Source organism: Haliaeetus leucocephalus, unplaced genomic scaffold (genome assembly GCF_000737465.1).
Source record: "Haliaeetus leucocephalus isolate CR32 unplaced genomic scaffold, Haliaeetus_leucocephalus-4.0 Scaffold21, whole genome shotgun sequence".
In the NCBI taxonomy this organism is placed as follows: domain Eukaryota; kingdom Metazoa; phylum Chordata; class Aves; order Accipitriformes; family Accipitridae; genus Haliaeetus; species Haliaeetus leucocephalus.
The window spans coordinates 957,250-974,207 of record NW_010972457.1 but is presented as its reverse complement, the minus strand read 5'-3'; the positions used below and the strand labels follow the sequence as shown (position 1 = coordinate 974,207).

The 16,958-nt window shown below is 38.5% G+C and overlaps 1 protein-coding gene across 1 annotated transcript in view; it reads left to right on the top strand.

The window, feature by feature from the left end:
• The window catches only part of SLC10A7 (solute carrier family 10, member 7), a 155,302-nt gene that overhangs the window by 91,638 nt on the left and 46,706 nt on the right, over nt 1-16,958 (top strand). Inside the window, exon 6 of the mRNA XM_010576340.1 lies at nt 12,370-12,405. Coding sequence (XP_010574642.1) covers nt 12,370-12,405 — 36 coding nt within the window. The remainder of the gene's footprint in view (nt 1-12,369; nt 12,406-16,958) is intronic.

The window sequence follows — 16,958 nt, the reverse complement described above, 5'->3', positions numbered from 1 at the left end:
TTTTTTTTTTTAACCAGTTCTTTGGGCTGCCTCTGCCTGGCTTTTACCTTTCTACAACTTACCTGCTCCAGTACGCCCGGAGCGCGCTGGCGTTACCGTTCCAGGTAAACCGTGACGTGCCATCTTTGTCAGAGGACGCTCCACAAAAGCTCACCGCAGCGGACACGGGCTTCGGTGCTTGTTGCCACGCTCAAGCTCTCGGCAGTACCCTGCCTCTCGCTGTGCTCGGGTGAGGTGGGCAATGCTGGGCAGCCTGGGAGCCTTCCTAGGCGGCACTCCTGTCTCCTTGCAAGGGCAGATGGTAGATGTGAGCCAGGCAGTATGGGGTTGTGGAGGTGAGTTTCAGAGAGGTGAGGTTTCCTCGGACCTGCCAGCTTAAAATCAGCGTAGATGGAGCTCTTTTGATGTGACAGTACTGTAGATTCAACCAGTTTCCTGCATGCTTCAAAGCGGTTGTCAGTTTCTTTAGCAGGTGGAATGAGCGATTTAGGATGCTGTGCTGAGGGACAGGCTGCTATAAGCAATACCTTGGCCTAGTAGGTCATCTGCGACTTGAGTGATCTCATTCAGTTGAACAAATGCACCATTCTTTTGTCTTGAATGCGAGGTCTGCATCTGTATCTAGTGAATAACATATTAAAAAAAGAACATCTTTGAAGCAGATGGTAAGAAAAAAAAATTACAATGTATTCCAAGACTCGTATGGCGCTGATAACAACAAGAAGAGAGGTTTTAGCCCATTCTACTACATATGAACAAACCCCTGCATTTTCTTGTTGCAGATGTGCATACTGAGCACGTTAAAATGTCTATTAAGCAGATTGTCTACTCTGCAGGGATATCCAAAACAATGCAGAAGTTTCATGCTCTCAACCCTGTGTTGGGGCAGTAGGCTAAAAAAGGGGTGGCTGAGCACTTGCAAAACCAAAAAAATAATGTCAGTAGGAGAAAAGAAGCAGGTTTTAGTGTTTGTTTAGAATTGGTAAAATGAATAATAATCAGTCTAGTCATGCTGAAGTATATTTGGAGTTAGAATTGAGAAACAACTTTTCTGCTATAAAATAATTTGGTAACTCTTTAAACATAAAAAAGTTTCTTTTGTAAGTAAATGACCTTAATTGAATCAGTTAATTTAAACAGAATCACATTTCTGTCGTTTGAGTTTTTTTAAGCTTAGTTTGCTATAGTGTGTACTTGTAATTTTTGAGGCAGTTATTTTATTATCTGCCACAGAAAGGTGGTTTATGGTCCTTTTTCCTTATTCACAGTCATTAATAACATATTCAACCCATGAACGTTCAGCGATTTATGCACAGTTCTGTTCAGCTGAATACTATAATATCCCATTCTAACCATTAAAAACAGTTATCGCAAGATAACACTAGGTCAGAACACAGAGTAGGCTGTTTTAAATCGTATTACGGATTGCTGCTTTGTGAAGATTTTCCTCAGTTGTGTTTAAACCGTGTGCTTTTATTTGCTGCTGGCTTCTAGAAAAGATGGCCTGGCAACCTAATTCGAATTGAGATGTCTTGCTTTTAATGCCCAGTTGAAAGTAGGTGCTTATATACTTTCATTTCTAATACAAATTATCTAGTTCCAGGCTTTTTGGAGACAAGGCTGCATCTTCAGTTACATCTTCCAAAGTGGAGAATATTTACTCATTTACTACAGAAGTTACTATGGAAGTTAATGTTTTTATTAATTTTCTTAATGCAGGACTTACTCTGGAATTTATGCAGATGTAGAAAGCAAGAAAGATTTGCGTTTACAATCAGTTTAGTTTGTGTGTGTCCTGTAGACATTTTGTAGTCTGCCACCCACCCTCCCCGGGGGGTGGATTGGTAGTATACCAGCTGGTGTGTTCTGTTTGTAAAATGTGAGATAATCACTCCTGTAAGACTACAGTCCTGATGTCTGTAGAACTGTATTTGGGAACACTAAAAAGAAAGAATAGATACAAGAACCACCTCTTTTTTTAAACATTGTCTAACTCATTAGGATCTGCATATATGCCGTCATATTTTTTAATAATGCCGTTGCTTTCATTGACTATGTGTGTATGTATTTGCATGCATTAAGTTTCTTCTTCAAGAACAATTTTATTTGAGACTGAACTTGCTGGATTCCTAGGAAAACAAAACAGGTTTTTTTCCTCCCTCTGTTTAAACCATGGTATTTGACTCCTCATGAGTATGTATTCATTATCTTAAAATAGAAGCAACCTCCCCTCCCTGTGCTCAGAATCAACATTATTGTTGAATTCCCAGGCCTAGGAGAATACTGGTTACATTACAAGCAAAAAATTTTCCGTTCTGTATGGTGGGAGAATCTGTCAATTAGTATGAAAAGGGTTAATCATATTACCCCCTTTTAAATACCCCTTCATTTTGTCTGTCCTGTGTTTGTAAAAGAAGACACAATCAAATGGCAAACCTGTGTTTTTGTTCCTTTTCAAAAATCCCTGACAAGCCCATGACACAGGCTACTGCTGTAGCTGTACATTTCTATTCATTATTGATGACTTGGGGCCAGGCAGGCAGCACAGAACACAAGCAATATAGATTACCATATTGGGGGCTGGGTTTTGGGGGGTTTGTGTATACGCGTGCGCACACGCACATGCATGTGTGCATTTTGGTTGGGTTTGGCCTTTGAAATACTCAATTCTGAGAGGAAATCATATCTGGGAATAATAGTGGAAACAGATTGAATGAGCTTTGTGATTCATTTTAGTAAAACAAGTCAGGGCACTTAGACTAAAGGAAAAAGAGAATGTCTGAGTGAGCTCACTCTCAAACTAATTTATTAATAGTTTAACTTTCCAGCAGAGTTAGAAATGATCCTGAAGGGTCCTGAGCATCATTTACCCTGGGGGATTTGGAGGGCATTTCTCACCTTACAGAGTCTAGTTAGCACCTTGGCTGATGAGACCTTTTCCTGACGAAACCAATGTAAGCTAATTTATCTATAACAATAATTATAGACAAACTATGCTGTTGGTTTGATTTGGGGGGTGTGGGGGGAGTGGTATCTCATTTCATGGATACCACAGACCAAACCCACATTTTGGGTGAATATGAGAATTATGGCAGCACTCCAGTGATATAAGCAGTATTTCTGAATAGTAGGTCACCAAGAGACCTTTGCAACGCTAAGAAAGTGTTTTTCTACTACTGATTCATAATTAATTCTTATAGGTTTTTATTGGTACAGCACTCCTGCCCATTATACAAAGTTTTTATTTTCTTCCTTGTGTCAAAGAGGGGTTGTACTGTCTTTCATACTTGCACTGTTTGAGGTTCTTGGCTTGAAGAAAAATGAGAGAGATAGATAGCAGTTTATTTAAACATAGCATTTATGTTAATAAAATGAAATGCGCTTTGCTTCATATATTGATGGTGTGTTTATACAGAAACTGTTCTACTTAAATAGCTTTCAGTTACAAGGAAAGCTATAGAAAGTAATAAGTAGAATCAATTTTGATAACTGCTTATAACTGCTCATTTCTGTAGTATTTGTTACAGCTTTTCTCTTAGTTTTCTGTAATTTTCCCCTTACGCTTCTGTTTTCTTTCACGCAACTGATAATCATGGCAGGAAAAGTTAATTCACAGTTTATTCAAAGGTTATTGTGTTAAAATATTGTTTAAAACGTTTAACAGAATAAAATACTGAGTGCTAGAGGGTGATTAGGTCCAGCTCACAAGGAAGGACAGAATAGGCTTGTAGAGACCTTGCTCTGTTGGATCTCTGACTTCGGACATCACTGTTTCAATTCTGTTTTACGTGTAGAGCCCTTTAAAGTAAGACTGGTGTAGAGCATAAAAACTGCTTTCTCTTGTTTTGGGAAGGAGAGATGAGAAACCATTCCAGTCAAAGAGGGGCACTTAGCTATTCCAAAAAGCAGTGTCAGTCAAAGCAGAATGTTTGCTTAGCATATTCCTTCCATTTCTGTGGTTCTGGTTTCTCTTGTTGTGACTCAGTACTCTTTAATGTGTTTCAAAATACGGAATCAACTATGTGGCTAATTCAACAGCACAACAACTTCTGCGTTAGAAGGAGGTTCTTTTCCCTGGAAGGTCCCACAGCACCATCTAGTGTGCCCATCCTTTCATATTGCCAAATGGTTTTGTGATAGCAGAGGTGCTGAGCCTGGCACGTTTTGCTAGTAATAGTGATGTCGTCTTAGTAATTAAAATTAGGATTTCCTGGTTACTTGACACAAATCCAAATCCAGGAGAAATTTAAATCCTTTGTAACTTTCTTCTGCAAGAAAACAGACTTAAAAATTCGATGGGAAAATAACTTTTCTTCTAAAATGTGTATGTTACTGCATTTCTGTTTTCTACATACAAAACAAAGGAGAAATTGTGATGCATCCTTAACACTGCACTGACATACCTTGCACTTAACATGCACCCCGAAGCATGTAACTGTGAGTTTATTATACCCTTACATTAAACTCTTTATCAAGAAAGGGCCATGCTTACACCTGCAGACACCCTAATCCTACAAGCTGTGCATCCTTCCTCCTCAGTCTCACTGAGGTCATGCTGTACAGTGTGGGAACCTGCCTGCATTGTAGAAATTACAGGATTGTGTCAAAGTGATTTTTGCAAAGACAAGGGGATCGCTCTGAAAAATGCATGGGTGTGGATGATTGAGAAGTTCCTTTCTCCCTTTAATGCCTCCTCTAGGGAAGGCCCACCTAATGGCAGTGTATAAATTCAGTTCCTATGCTGACATACAGAATTACAGTGATCTTGTTCTCTGCTGACACCGCATGAGAAATAAATTTGAATAGCAACAGACAATGGTTAATGAGCTGGAATTAGGAAAAGTATCATGCATATGAGGAAGTTCTTAAAGATTCTCATTGAGGTGGGACATAAAGGAGAGGAAGAAAATCTTGAGGCCAGGAATGATGGTCAGCAAAAGCAACTGAAGAGGAAATGGGAAACAGTTGGAGCTACAGGCTCGGTGGTATCACTGAATGCACTGAAGGTGTTAACGAGACAGCTGACTTGAACTTGCTGCACAAGAGAGAGTGGCACAATAAAAAGTTGCAGGAAGGCGTTACAAAGTTTGAGTGGGGAACATGGCTTGACCCATTCCAGACACCTGAGCAAAGGCCCACCAAAATCTCCTTTGGTCACGCACAGCACTGCAGAGCTGCTGCGGTACCAGGAGGCTGCAGCACTCGGGAAGCGTGGCCAGAAGCAGTTTCCCCAGCAGCACTTTTGTTGTATTTTCTGCATCGTTCCAGATACTATTCCAGTATCACCTGCAAAGACCCGAGAAGTTTTTATAGTTGCTTTAAAACTGCAGGGTCCTTACTACTGTGTGCTGAACTATTCTGTTGCTGTGTAAGAAGAAAATTTCTAATGTGTTGAAGATGCCCTCTGCTGGGAAGCCAGGCAAACTAGGCTTGTACGGAGTTTTACCTTTCTGAAATACTGTTTTCATACTCTTGGCTTAACTCTCAATTTGATACTGGAGCCTCATGTCTCAACCTTACTGAAAAAATTGCTTTCTCCTTTTGGTTTTATTCTTTACACTCAGTCTGTGACAAGTGCGGTAGTGTTATGGCCAGTAGTTCAGATCGCTTTCTTAGTTTCTAAGTTCTGTTGTGTTAGAAGAACCAAATTCTGGCTGCTTGCATTCCTTCTGATTCCATTTCAATTTTATACTTGCTTAAAATGTGTGTGAGGGGAACATCTGCAATTAGTAATTATTAATAAAGTAGTGGAAATGCTTTTGATTTCTGCTATTACCTGATGCTAGTATGCTTTTTAATATTTTTTTTTTTAATTTCCTTTCCCACAGTAGAGGCCACTAGGTTGACACAACAGAGCAAAGATGGTACAATGTCTGGAACAATTCACAAAGTACTATGCATAATCTCATAGTTGATACGAAATCTGGTTTATTTTGTCCCCTCTGATAAACAAAAAAAGACGTTTTGACATAGTGCTTCTAATTTTACAGTTTTGTTGTTATTGGCCTAATTGGATGAGTTGTAGCTATTGTTGTGGTACTTATTTATAATTGTAGTTGAATTGGGGTTATGTAGAATTGTATTTTCAATTTTGTATTGTAGTTCATTGCCTTGGTGTTGTAAAGTGTTTATGAATTTAACAAAAATGTGTGAATTTAACTTCATGCTGTTTTCAATATCTTTTTAGATTTTTCCTATTATTTATTATGGGGAGGATGGGTGTATTTAGCATCCTAAAAAGCATCAATTCATAAGCGTTTGTTCTTCCTAGCATTCAGATCAGTCATTTGATATAAAACAGGACAATACAGAGCTAAATTACATATTTTATTTTGAAGTCCTACAGTTGTATTAGCCTTCTCAGAAGCAGCAATATCACTGGAGTAGCTGACAGAAAAGTAATATATGGTAGGAGACTTCTAAAGGCCTGTATTTTGCACCTGAAATGATTTTGAAAATAATTAAATTGGAAAACAAAAGGCAAGTGATTATTTGGCATCAGGAGCTTCTGTGATGTCCATGGGGGAGCAACACAGGGACATTGAAGTTGCGTCATGGGGCAATGACTGAAATTACAAGCACACCAGAAGGTGCAGTTCTAACTTAATCTCTGAGATTGCAAGAGATAAACCCAAGCATTTACATCGTTTACATGGACATGAAGTTTGAAAAGGGGGAAAACATATGTTTTATTGTGAAAATCTGTTTCAACATTTCATTCAACAAAAATTTGTCATCTCCAATGTCATCTTTAAGTAGGAACAAATGAACAGCATAGTTTGTATGGCCATGCTTACACAAATATTAAAAACTGTTTAAAGAACCCAGAAAAAGGTTGTCTCAAATAGGCTCCTGCAGCCACTTGATCCAAATACTAGTGCATAACTCATTTCTGAGGATTTTGACTGGTTATCCAGGTATGTGAAAGCCCTGTTTCAGCAGTAGGAGTCATTCTTTATATGATGTCTAAAATTAAGATTACTGCAAATCAGTTTGGCATGGGACTATACCTTAAATGATTTTATTCAAGAGGAGGCATAATGTGGTATTGCAGGTAATAAGCAACGTTTTACACAGGTGTCATGTCGCAATGTGGAATTGTGGAGCTGTGACCAGTCTGGGGGCTGAGGGCAGGGGGAAGTCTTGTACTCCTTCATTAGAATGGACTGAGAGCTGGCTTTGAGTGCTGTCGTGGTCTTTACAATCTCTATCATGTTCTTGAAAACACTGAACAATAAGATATTTGACCGTTAGGAGAGCCCACTTTTTTTCCTTTGTGATGATACCAGATTTTTTGAGAACATCTGTTTATCTGTATTCTGTCAGAACTTTGGTACTAGCTGTCTGTTGCTCACAAACATACCTAATTCAGACCTAGAAGTACTTTTCTAGAGGCAGGGTTCTCTTTTTGAAATGTAAAAAACTATAAAGTTGTCTGCAAATTTGTCGAAAACAAAATAAAAGGAAAAAAATTTTTTTTTTTAAAAACACACTTCCAAGCACAAAAGCAAGGAAACAAAAGACATAGGAAGAAATAGAAATAAGAAGCGTTTCAAGGTAAAGTTTATCTCTCATGTTGTAATCAGAAAAACCACGCAGTTTTGGGTTTGGGGGGAGAGGGGGGGGCTGGGTCTTTTTGTTTGCTCTTTTTTTTCCAAAAAGTGCCAGTGACTCTTGAAATAAAACCGCATGAGAAATACTGCTGTACACAGATGAAGATTGAGTTTCAGTCCTCATTCATGCTTGTTTTCTCATTAAATTACCCAGAGTTCATAGCCATTTTTCTCGCACCTTACCCTATCACTAGGAATGGAAATGTTGCCCAGTTGACACTTTACTAACCTTTATTCAATTTATAACATAACGCTGCTTACACTTTTGCTCCTTTTGTGTCCTGCTCTGATGAAGCATTCAAGAAGATCTGTAGCTGTAAGCATGAGTAGATAATTGATTTCAGAAAATGCAAATTTGTTCAGAACCTTGATTACACAACCCCTTTTTTTTTTTTCTTTTTTCTTTCTAGCCATACTTAAGATAAATCAGATGTGACTTTGGTTAAGGTTTTTTTCACTAGTAATTGCCACATGCATGTCATACTGATGATCTGTAAGAATGAAGAAAAATTGCATGGGAAATTTGTGGGTAAGGGAAAGGAAGGAAAGTTCACATGTATTTCATGCCTCATTACAATAATCCTTACTCGTCTTCTACCACGTGTCCCTCTGGATCTGTGCCCACCTTCCTCTTACTATTTGCATAATTTCTTTCTTAATGATTTGCCATCATAGTTTCAAATCCATTATGTTACTTCCTTTTGCTGTCCGATTTGGCAGCCAATTACATGTATTGATTCTACATATTCTTTTGGAGAATAATCACCTTTTAATATCTGCTCTACAGCAATGCTGTACTGGATGAAACATATAGACGACCTCTTAACATCTTTATCTATACAAGGCAAATAACAATTAAATGGGTCTCCAAGTATGTCCTTCCTGTTAAAGTGTATGTTTACGTACATACTCACACACACAAACCTATATTTAAACTCTCTTAATTAAGACATGTTTCATGACCTTTACTGTTAAAAGAAATGTGTTTACAGGTATCTGACTATTCAGGCTCCTATGTTGTATCAGTGTCTCAGGTCAGGCTGAGATTTTTCTTCCCTTTCCACTAAAATAATTGAAATATATTCAGTCAGTCTTTCACATCAGAGGTGTAAATGGATTTCTTGAAAGTTTTTCTGCTGATAGCAAACGGCAGTCACTTTACAACTTTGACTCCATTGTGGGCAGCAGTCGGAAAGCTTAACACTCCACCCGAATTTTGAAGATGCTAAAACTGTGTAATGACCTTGCATTCTCAAGGGCAGATGCTCAGCTTCTGCTGGAAGTGCTAATCTACAATCTGTTTATCTCCATACACTATGTGTTTGACAGCACTTGCCTGGGAAGCAAGGCAGGGAAAAGCATAGTCAAATTTAGTTACTTTTTCCTCTCTGATGGTGTGAGTGTCCAATGGACTTACAAACGATAGTCTTTATTTTAGTTTTTAGCTTCCTTTGTGCTTTTCAGCCTGTTGTAGTCTTAGAAAGCAGCCACACTGCCGGTGTCAGAATATGCTCGTCTTTGTGAAGCCTCTGCTAGTGTGTGAGCTGGACTGTGTAAAGTTAATTGTTTTCTTCCACCTTTTCTTTATTCCAAATGAACCAGATTCTGGTTTTACCTTCAAAACCTAAATCGTCGTCTGTATTTTCTATCAGTTGGCTTTAGACTTAATGTGCTCTAGATGTTATTCTTTAGTGGGTATGAATTGAGACGCATCACATAATGCTTATGAGCATATTGAGGAGCACGTTTCTAATGAAGAGGTAACATGTTGAAGCAAGGCAGTGTGTGCAGGGAAAGGTAATACCTTTTGCTAGACAGATACACTGTAGTCATGTAAACCCTTCTTCAAATCTGGAACAGAAACCTGAAGAGAAGGGCTTTTGCACATAAAAGCACATCAGTGTCTTCAGGTACCATATAAATGGGCTTTATGTGTCCAAAGTTTGTTCTTTACCAACTGCATCAGTTGGTCCGGTAACAAAGGTTCCCTCCCCTAACAAATCTCACCTTGCTTGCACCTGTAAGCCGTCACAGTCACCACAACACTAATGACGGAAAAAACCCCTTTGGTTTTAATGTAATTCCTGTGGTTTTTCAAACCAGCGTTCCTTATCAAAATAAAACATTAACATCAAATTACTCTGATTCATCAACAGCATCTATTTTTTAATATGATCTTGTCTGTTCTGTCAGGTAATTGTTTAGCTTCCCAAGGAATTGCATATGTGTTGCAAATGGGAAACTTCAACCTTGTAAATCCTTTCTGTGGTGAGGCAACAGGAAACTTGCTTCTGTGATTGCTATTAAACCTGGTGATCTTAATAAAATTTTGTAAAGAATTGCTAGAATTGACCTTCTGAATGCTGGATTTTCAACAGGCTTAATCAGGACTCTATTTATGATGTATACTAGGATTCTCTTCCTCTCCGCTTAAAGAATTGTGAAGTGTTACTGTCACAGAGGTAATGTTTCCTTCTGTGACATATGCTTTGAATTAGCAGTGGCTGTTGCCCATATGATTAATATCACCAAGCTTCTAAAGCAAATATATACCAAGTCACAGGTCCCATCCTAAAGAGGAAGGGTACCATCTTTATTTAAAGGGGAAGATTGTTTTGGTTCGGTTTTTTTACCTTCGCTTTTTTTTTGTAGTGTATAAAAGCGCTATGAAATATACCGAGGCATGAAGCGCGTAAGAGATGACTAATGGTGCTGAATCAATGAGTTCCTTCAGATTTAGAGGAGAGCTGGCTGTACTCACCAGCTGACAGCGTGCTCTCTTCTCCCTACACTCAATGCTCATTTGGAGTATAGTATGTTTTTGGCGTATCACTTCCCGCTCCATGCATGCTCCTCTTCACTCATGTGAAGGTCTGAAGGTGGAACCCTGTTGCAGTGGTGTTCTGCCACCCCAAAATTACATAATACTTAGGAAATTCTCAAGCACTTGGTAATATTTGAGCTGTGCAGTGTAGTTGTCAATGGGGAAAGGGGAAGAAGGGGAAAGTCAGGCTCACGTATTCTTAGTAGTAGTTCATAAAAGCTGGAGTTTGGTTGTTGTGATGAAGTGACTGTGTTGCATCTGCGTTATACAGATCTTACTGTCAGTTCTCTGTTCTAAGCATCATAGATGCTACTGCATGGAAGTGTCAGTTCAGCTCTTAGCACTTCCTCCCTTCTTCAACTTTTGGTTCTTCCTCTACGGCTGGTATACTTGAACACCTATATTTCTTCATAACTGTTACCTGCATTTTGGTCTGGGCCTCCCTGTAAACAGTGAGTGACTCCCTGAAGCAATTCTTACTGCTTCTACTTCTTCTTTCTACTCTTTTATGATCTCAGTTGTGACATTTGCAAAAAAGATAAATGATTATTGATAGCTAGGCTGTGGGGCAGTCAGATATGGCATGTATTATTTATTTCAAAATACGTTTTGAAATTCTGCAGAGCCTTCAAGTCGCACAGCTTAACTGTTGCCTCCTCAATCCTTCTTGTCTGCTATCATTTGTGGCATTTACTTGTTGCATTTTGTTTTAAGAGCACAATAGGAACTCTCTGTGCCTAATGGGCTGTCTGGATCCATGACTTTTTGTGGACCCAGAAAGCAAATACAAAACTAGTCTTAAGGTTTTTCTTTATATTAGCTTCCAAAAGATTGAAGTCAAGCTGTGTTGCTCAAGGTTAAATGAAAAGCAGGGGACAACAGCTTTTTTTATTCGATTGTTTTTCACTTGGAGATAAAATCAAACAGAAAATAAACATCCTTTTAGATGGATGTGAGCAAGTTTTAGACTTGTGTCCTTTAAACAATAAAGTTTGTGAGTAGCTGAAAGACTAGTTATTCTTGAGACATATCTGAATGAAGAATAGTCTTGGCTTAGAGAAGTTCTGAGCAAGCTTTGTGAATTAGCATGCATTAAATGATAGAATCATTTTATTGAGCAATAATAAAATATTGAAGTCAGATGGAAGGATGATGGGGAATTGCTATTTGCAGCTATGAAACTGATGCATGTCATGTTAACTCCCAACCCAAACAACTCATTTTAAGATTTGCTCTCATGAAACCTAAAATCCTCTGTTTTGTCCAATCATCAGCTTTAAACCTGTTCCTTGTCAGTGATGGCAACAAATCTTTTTGCTTGCGTCTGCCTGGGGGATGTGGAAAGCTGAGGTGGTCCTGTGTGATTAAATTAGATGAAAGACTTGCCTTCTACCAGTGAGACGCAAAGTCTAATCAAGTGAAATGAGTTTTGAGATCTCAGCTCATTTCCTTCGGGAATATCAGTTTACATTACACAGTCACGACACCTAATTCATCACGGTTGATGTGGCTTTTGCGCAGAAGAGGACCTGGGACTGGGTAGCATGGGACTTGATCACAAGTCTCCCCCTAAGGAGGAGCAGTTTAGTGAAGTTAAGATACAGCAGTGAGAGGAGAGCTTTAATATGTTTTTTAAAATAAATGATCTATATTTCTGTATATCGGATCTTTTAGAATAGAAGGGCTTAGGTGCAAAATGGGGGAAGGAGAGGTAAAAAAAGATACTTTGTACTGAGTATAGTTTATAAAATGATCAGTGTACAGATATTAAAGAACGTACGCAGTGAAGAGCAAAGTTGAACTTCTTGCTATTTAATTTCTATGATGTTGAATGATGTTTTTGTATTTCCGTGCACTAAGGTACAAGTAAGGAAGGACTATTCTGCTTCCCTGACTAACAGACTTTTTTGTTTCTTTGTTTGTTTCTTCCAGGGCATTGTTATAACTCCACTTCTGCTTCTGCTTTTTGTAAGTATCTTGATCTTAAGATCTCTTTTTACTCGGTAATCTTGCACCTGTTGGACAGTATATTTAAGATATAAATTTGGGTGATTTAACAATGCTTAAATAATGAGGAAGATTTTTCTGGTCAGTATTTGAATAAGCTGCCTCCCAGAAAGGGCATCAAAGTGTGTTGCAATGAATGCAAACACTACCTGCACTTCATTCTAAGAGGACCAAAACCTGTTGTTATTGCAGAATTACAAAACCATATGCTATTAGTCAGGCTAGATAAAATACAAACACTTGCCAAGTAAGATGATCACTCAGGAGATCTCTTGGAGAGCTTTCACATGCAAGAGCTGGACAAGATCGTACTGATCCAAAATGGATGTCAGGCCAATTGGGAGAGCACTGTTCAGATAAACACAGCCTCGCTCTTGGGCAACTAAGCCCATGGGTATTTTTGTGGTAGAGGTTAGTGAGATAGCAGCAGCAGCAGCAAGACAAATTACTGGAGCCCCTGTGTATCACTAAATGTGATGCTCTTCATTCTTGTTAGTTCAAGATTTCTTTTTCAATCATTAGCCTTCAGTCAGGGCCTTGGTTCCTTACAGTTTGTGGTAGAAGAAAAAGGTGAAGAGCAAGTTTTATCTTCATGTTGTAAAAAGGTATGGATATTAGTCAGCATACAATGGGTAGTGGTGCTTTAGTAAGTCCCTTGCCAGTTAGGAAGTCTTGGTGCTGGAGGATTTGCTGGCACAAATGCTATGGTATGGTGCAAGTTACTGAGGACCATGCCTTTGTGAATAGCGGGGGAATAGGCTGAAGCACTTCAGAGATTTTAGGAAAGGTATATATCGTCTTTTATTTTTATCTTGCTAATTGTGTTGTATGTAAGGCAGCACCCTGGAAAGAGGTGTAAGTGTGAAGTTATTTTGAAACAACTTGTAAGTGGCATGCAAGTGGCACACTGTTTACAGTAGGGATACTTAAGCAGCATATGTACTGTATACAAATATAGCAGTGTATACTAAACTGGGATAAATAGTACTGGGAGAGTGGCTGTAACATTATTGACTACTGCTTCCGTAAAGCTGTGTAGGAAGATTTTTATTTTACTGTAACAAATTGTAATTCATCTGATGTAGCTATGTTTACACAAGAACTGCTTTGACCATAATATATATATCAATACACACCAGCAAAGCTTTCTTAATATAGCTGGGACCATAGACTTACTGTAGGTTGAAAAAGATAACTGTTCTGAGAAGGATGGGTGTTTTGTTATTCTTGCACTGAATACGTTGATTTCAGATGGTTTGCCTCACTGTTTTCCTGTCCTCTTCCCTCCTGTATGGAACACGTTTCTTCCACAGGCATTCATCCAGAGACCTGTGCCTTTGTTTCTAAGTGACTGAAACTTCAGCTCTTTTTACTTTTGCTCACTGGCAGCTTTCACGCTGCTATCCCTCAGTGAGTTTTGGTGCCTACATAGCCAAAAGGGATATTTTTTGTAGAAATTGAAATGTTAAGGAATGATGTGCATACCTTTTCAAGCAAGGTAAAGATCTTTCCTTTGGTGACTTTATGGACAGATAACACGTTATTCTGTCCTATGAATTGCGATTTTCACTGTTACTTCTCAAAAGAGGTGGTAAAAGAACAGGAAGGCAAAGTGTATGCCTCTGTTCTTCCTACCAGCCCTGGAAACGCTTGTATGAGAAGTGCACATTAATTGTTGTACAGTTTGTAACATGACTTGGAGCTGCTGTTCTTGACGAAAACACACACATAAATTATTTTTTCATTGGAGTGATAAACAAACTAGTCTGGGGATAGGGGGAGTTACAAAAGCTGCATTTTTTTGTCACAAAGCCCAGAACTAGAGGACTTCTCTTGGGGTATATAAATATTTAAAACTCCTTGAGATCTTTGCTGAGGACTTGACACATGAAGAGCAGCCATTCTGGTCAGTCTAGCAGCACATCTTGCTCAGATGAGGTCCACCTTCTCTGAAGGTTCATTTTATTCAGTGGCAGGCATTTAGGATAGTGAACTAAATGTGCACGCCCTGATGCACTGTTCCTGTACCCTGGCAGTCTGTGGTTTGGACTGCTGAAACCTTTTTTTTCTTGTGAACCTCTAATTTTCCTTTGAGTTTCCTTGATGCACCTGGCCTGCTAAACATGTAGTGGATTCAAGCACACATTTCACATGTTTCTGTTCACTTGTTTACAACCTGCTGCTTAATCATTTCAAGTGGTACTATGTAGTTACTGTGGAGTAATTACTGACTAGTAATTTCCTGGTTATCTCTTCTGGACCATTCGTTAGTTTCGTCATGCAACTTAGCCTTAATACTTAGTTAATAAAGGGTGGAATTTTCAAGTTTCAAGATAAAGCTCTCATTTACCTCAACAGTAGCTGAGCTGGGCTTCTGAATACCATTCAGGGACCTTTGAAGTCAATGCCTTCAGTGAATTTTAATTCCTGAATTTGGTACTCAAGAGCATTAACTCTTCTACAGAGTCGTACTACGATAGTCTGAATGCTATATTGTATTAGCGATCCTGTTTGTTAGTCTCCCTGTATAGAGTGCATAAAATACCCTTAGTGCTGCCAGAAATAAAATACATTGTTGTCCATTAGCTTGTTTTTGTCATATAGCTTAACCTGCGGTAGCGGTTATGGTTTAAATTTTGCCCTATGTGCACCAGAGAATATAATGTTCTGGACTGCCTTTTCTGTTCATAATTGCCTAGTAATGTAAATATAAATTGTCTAAACAACATTGATAAAGACATGTTGAAGCTTATAATAAATAATGCATTTAATGCAAATAATTTATCATCTTAAATGAATGGTGTTGAACATAAGATTCTCCGTTACATTTCTGAAAACGGTATTTCTAATATGAAACTTCTGGTGTAAAGCATACTCAAAAAAAGAATTCTAAGATGTTCTGATTGGTTTAATGAAACCTTAAATACTGTGCACATAATTACCAGGCTGTACCCTTGTGAGGGTGCCTAGCTAGGCTTTAAAGAATAGCCACCTTCACCATAGATACCTCTGACTAACATTTTACCTAATCAGAAGCTATTCAGTCTGGCTTCCAGATGTATCAATCTGCAATATCATCATCCTCATGTTAACCCTTATTATTAACGGTTAGTATGTTATATTCCCAGCAAAGATGTTATAGACAGGCAATGTCTATTAACTGTATATAATTGATTAGAGTTCATATATGTGGTGAGTAGGAGTGTTGAAACAAAGTACTGTAAGATACATCAGTTTCAAGTTAACACGGGGTTTTGCTGTTCACATTCCTTTGCAACATTCTGCAGTGTTTCATTAATGATGATTAGGAGGCTGTGTACCAAAGCATTCAGAGAAGGATGCTGTCTGTCTTCTTGTCAGGTCATATACTTAGCTGAAGCCAGAGGTAATAGATTGATCATGAAATTTTTTTAAAGCAGAGAAATAAGTTTTATTTTCTCAAAGGCATTTGGGGGAAAAACCTCACCAATTAGAAATTGAAGTGTAGACTAAATTTTGCTTTTAGAAATAACTATATTGCTACCAATAGATAATGACTACAAATAGGTTAAGTAATGCCTGAGAAAGTTAGTCACTTGGGTATGACTGTCCATCTTATATGACTTGTTCTCTATGTTCAGTTTAGTTATTTCCTTTAGCAATTGTAATAACATTTTATGGTTTGTAATAACAGTTTATGATTTGAATTCTTAAGTATGCTGCATTTGGGCATATTTACATTACTAAAAGACAGTTAAACATAAGATGTCATCATACTGTGAAGATAATAGTGCTGTGATCTCTTTAATAACCTGGAGATGTCAGCACCTTTATATGATGTCTCGTTTGAAAGACAGAACTTCAGGAGCACTGCACTCTGCAACACTTGTAGCTGTATCATCTCACTTATGTCCTTGGATTGTACCTTTAGTCATGAAAAACAGCAATATGTATGAATGCAGGTTTATTTTCATTGAGGGATTTCATCTGCCTTTGTATTGCACAGGATGGAGGCCAGCCTAATGCCTCAGCAAGGTCACGTCTCTTGGATTTGCCCGGGAAGCAGAGTGAGCATAGATATTGTACTACCATGTAAAAGGATGATGGAGGGTGACCTTTCTTGTGTGAAGGTAGCTCTGTTCCTTTCCAGCCACATTGGGATAGAGTTGCCCTCTCTGTCCTTAAAGTTGGTTAAGCACGTGGACTGGCAATTTTACCAAGCTGTTGTCCTAAAAGCAGATTCGTTTACCCAGTGTGCAAGCCAATAACACACAGAGTCAAGGTGTTTTCAAATTAATTTCATTGATGCGCATGAATGGGTGCCTGTCTCAAGGCAGCACACCCTTGTCTCAAAAATTCCCACATTTTTATACTTAAGTAATACATATTCATTATTATTTCCCTTAATGATTGGTTCTTTCTTCTTCACCTCTCATTTAAAGTAGTGCGCTGACTCTGTCTTCTTCCTTCGTTGTCTTCTTTTGAGTAGGTGGTATCATTTGAGTAGGTGGTCAGTGAGGCGGTGGTCGTGATCT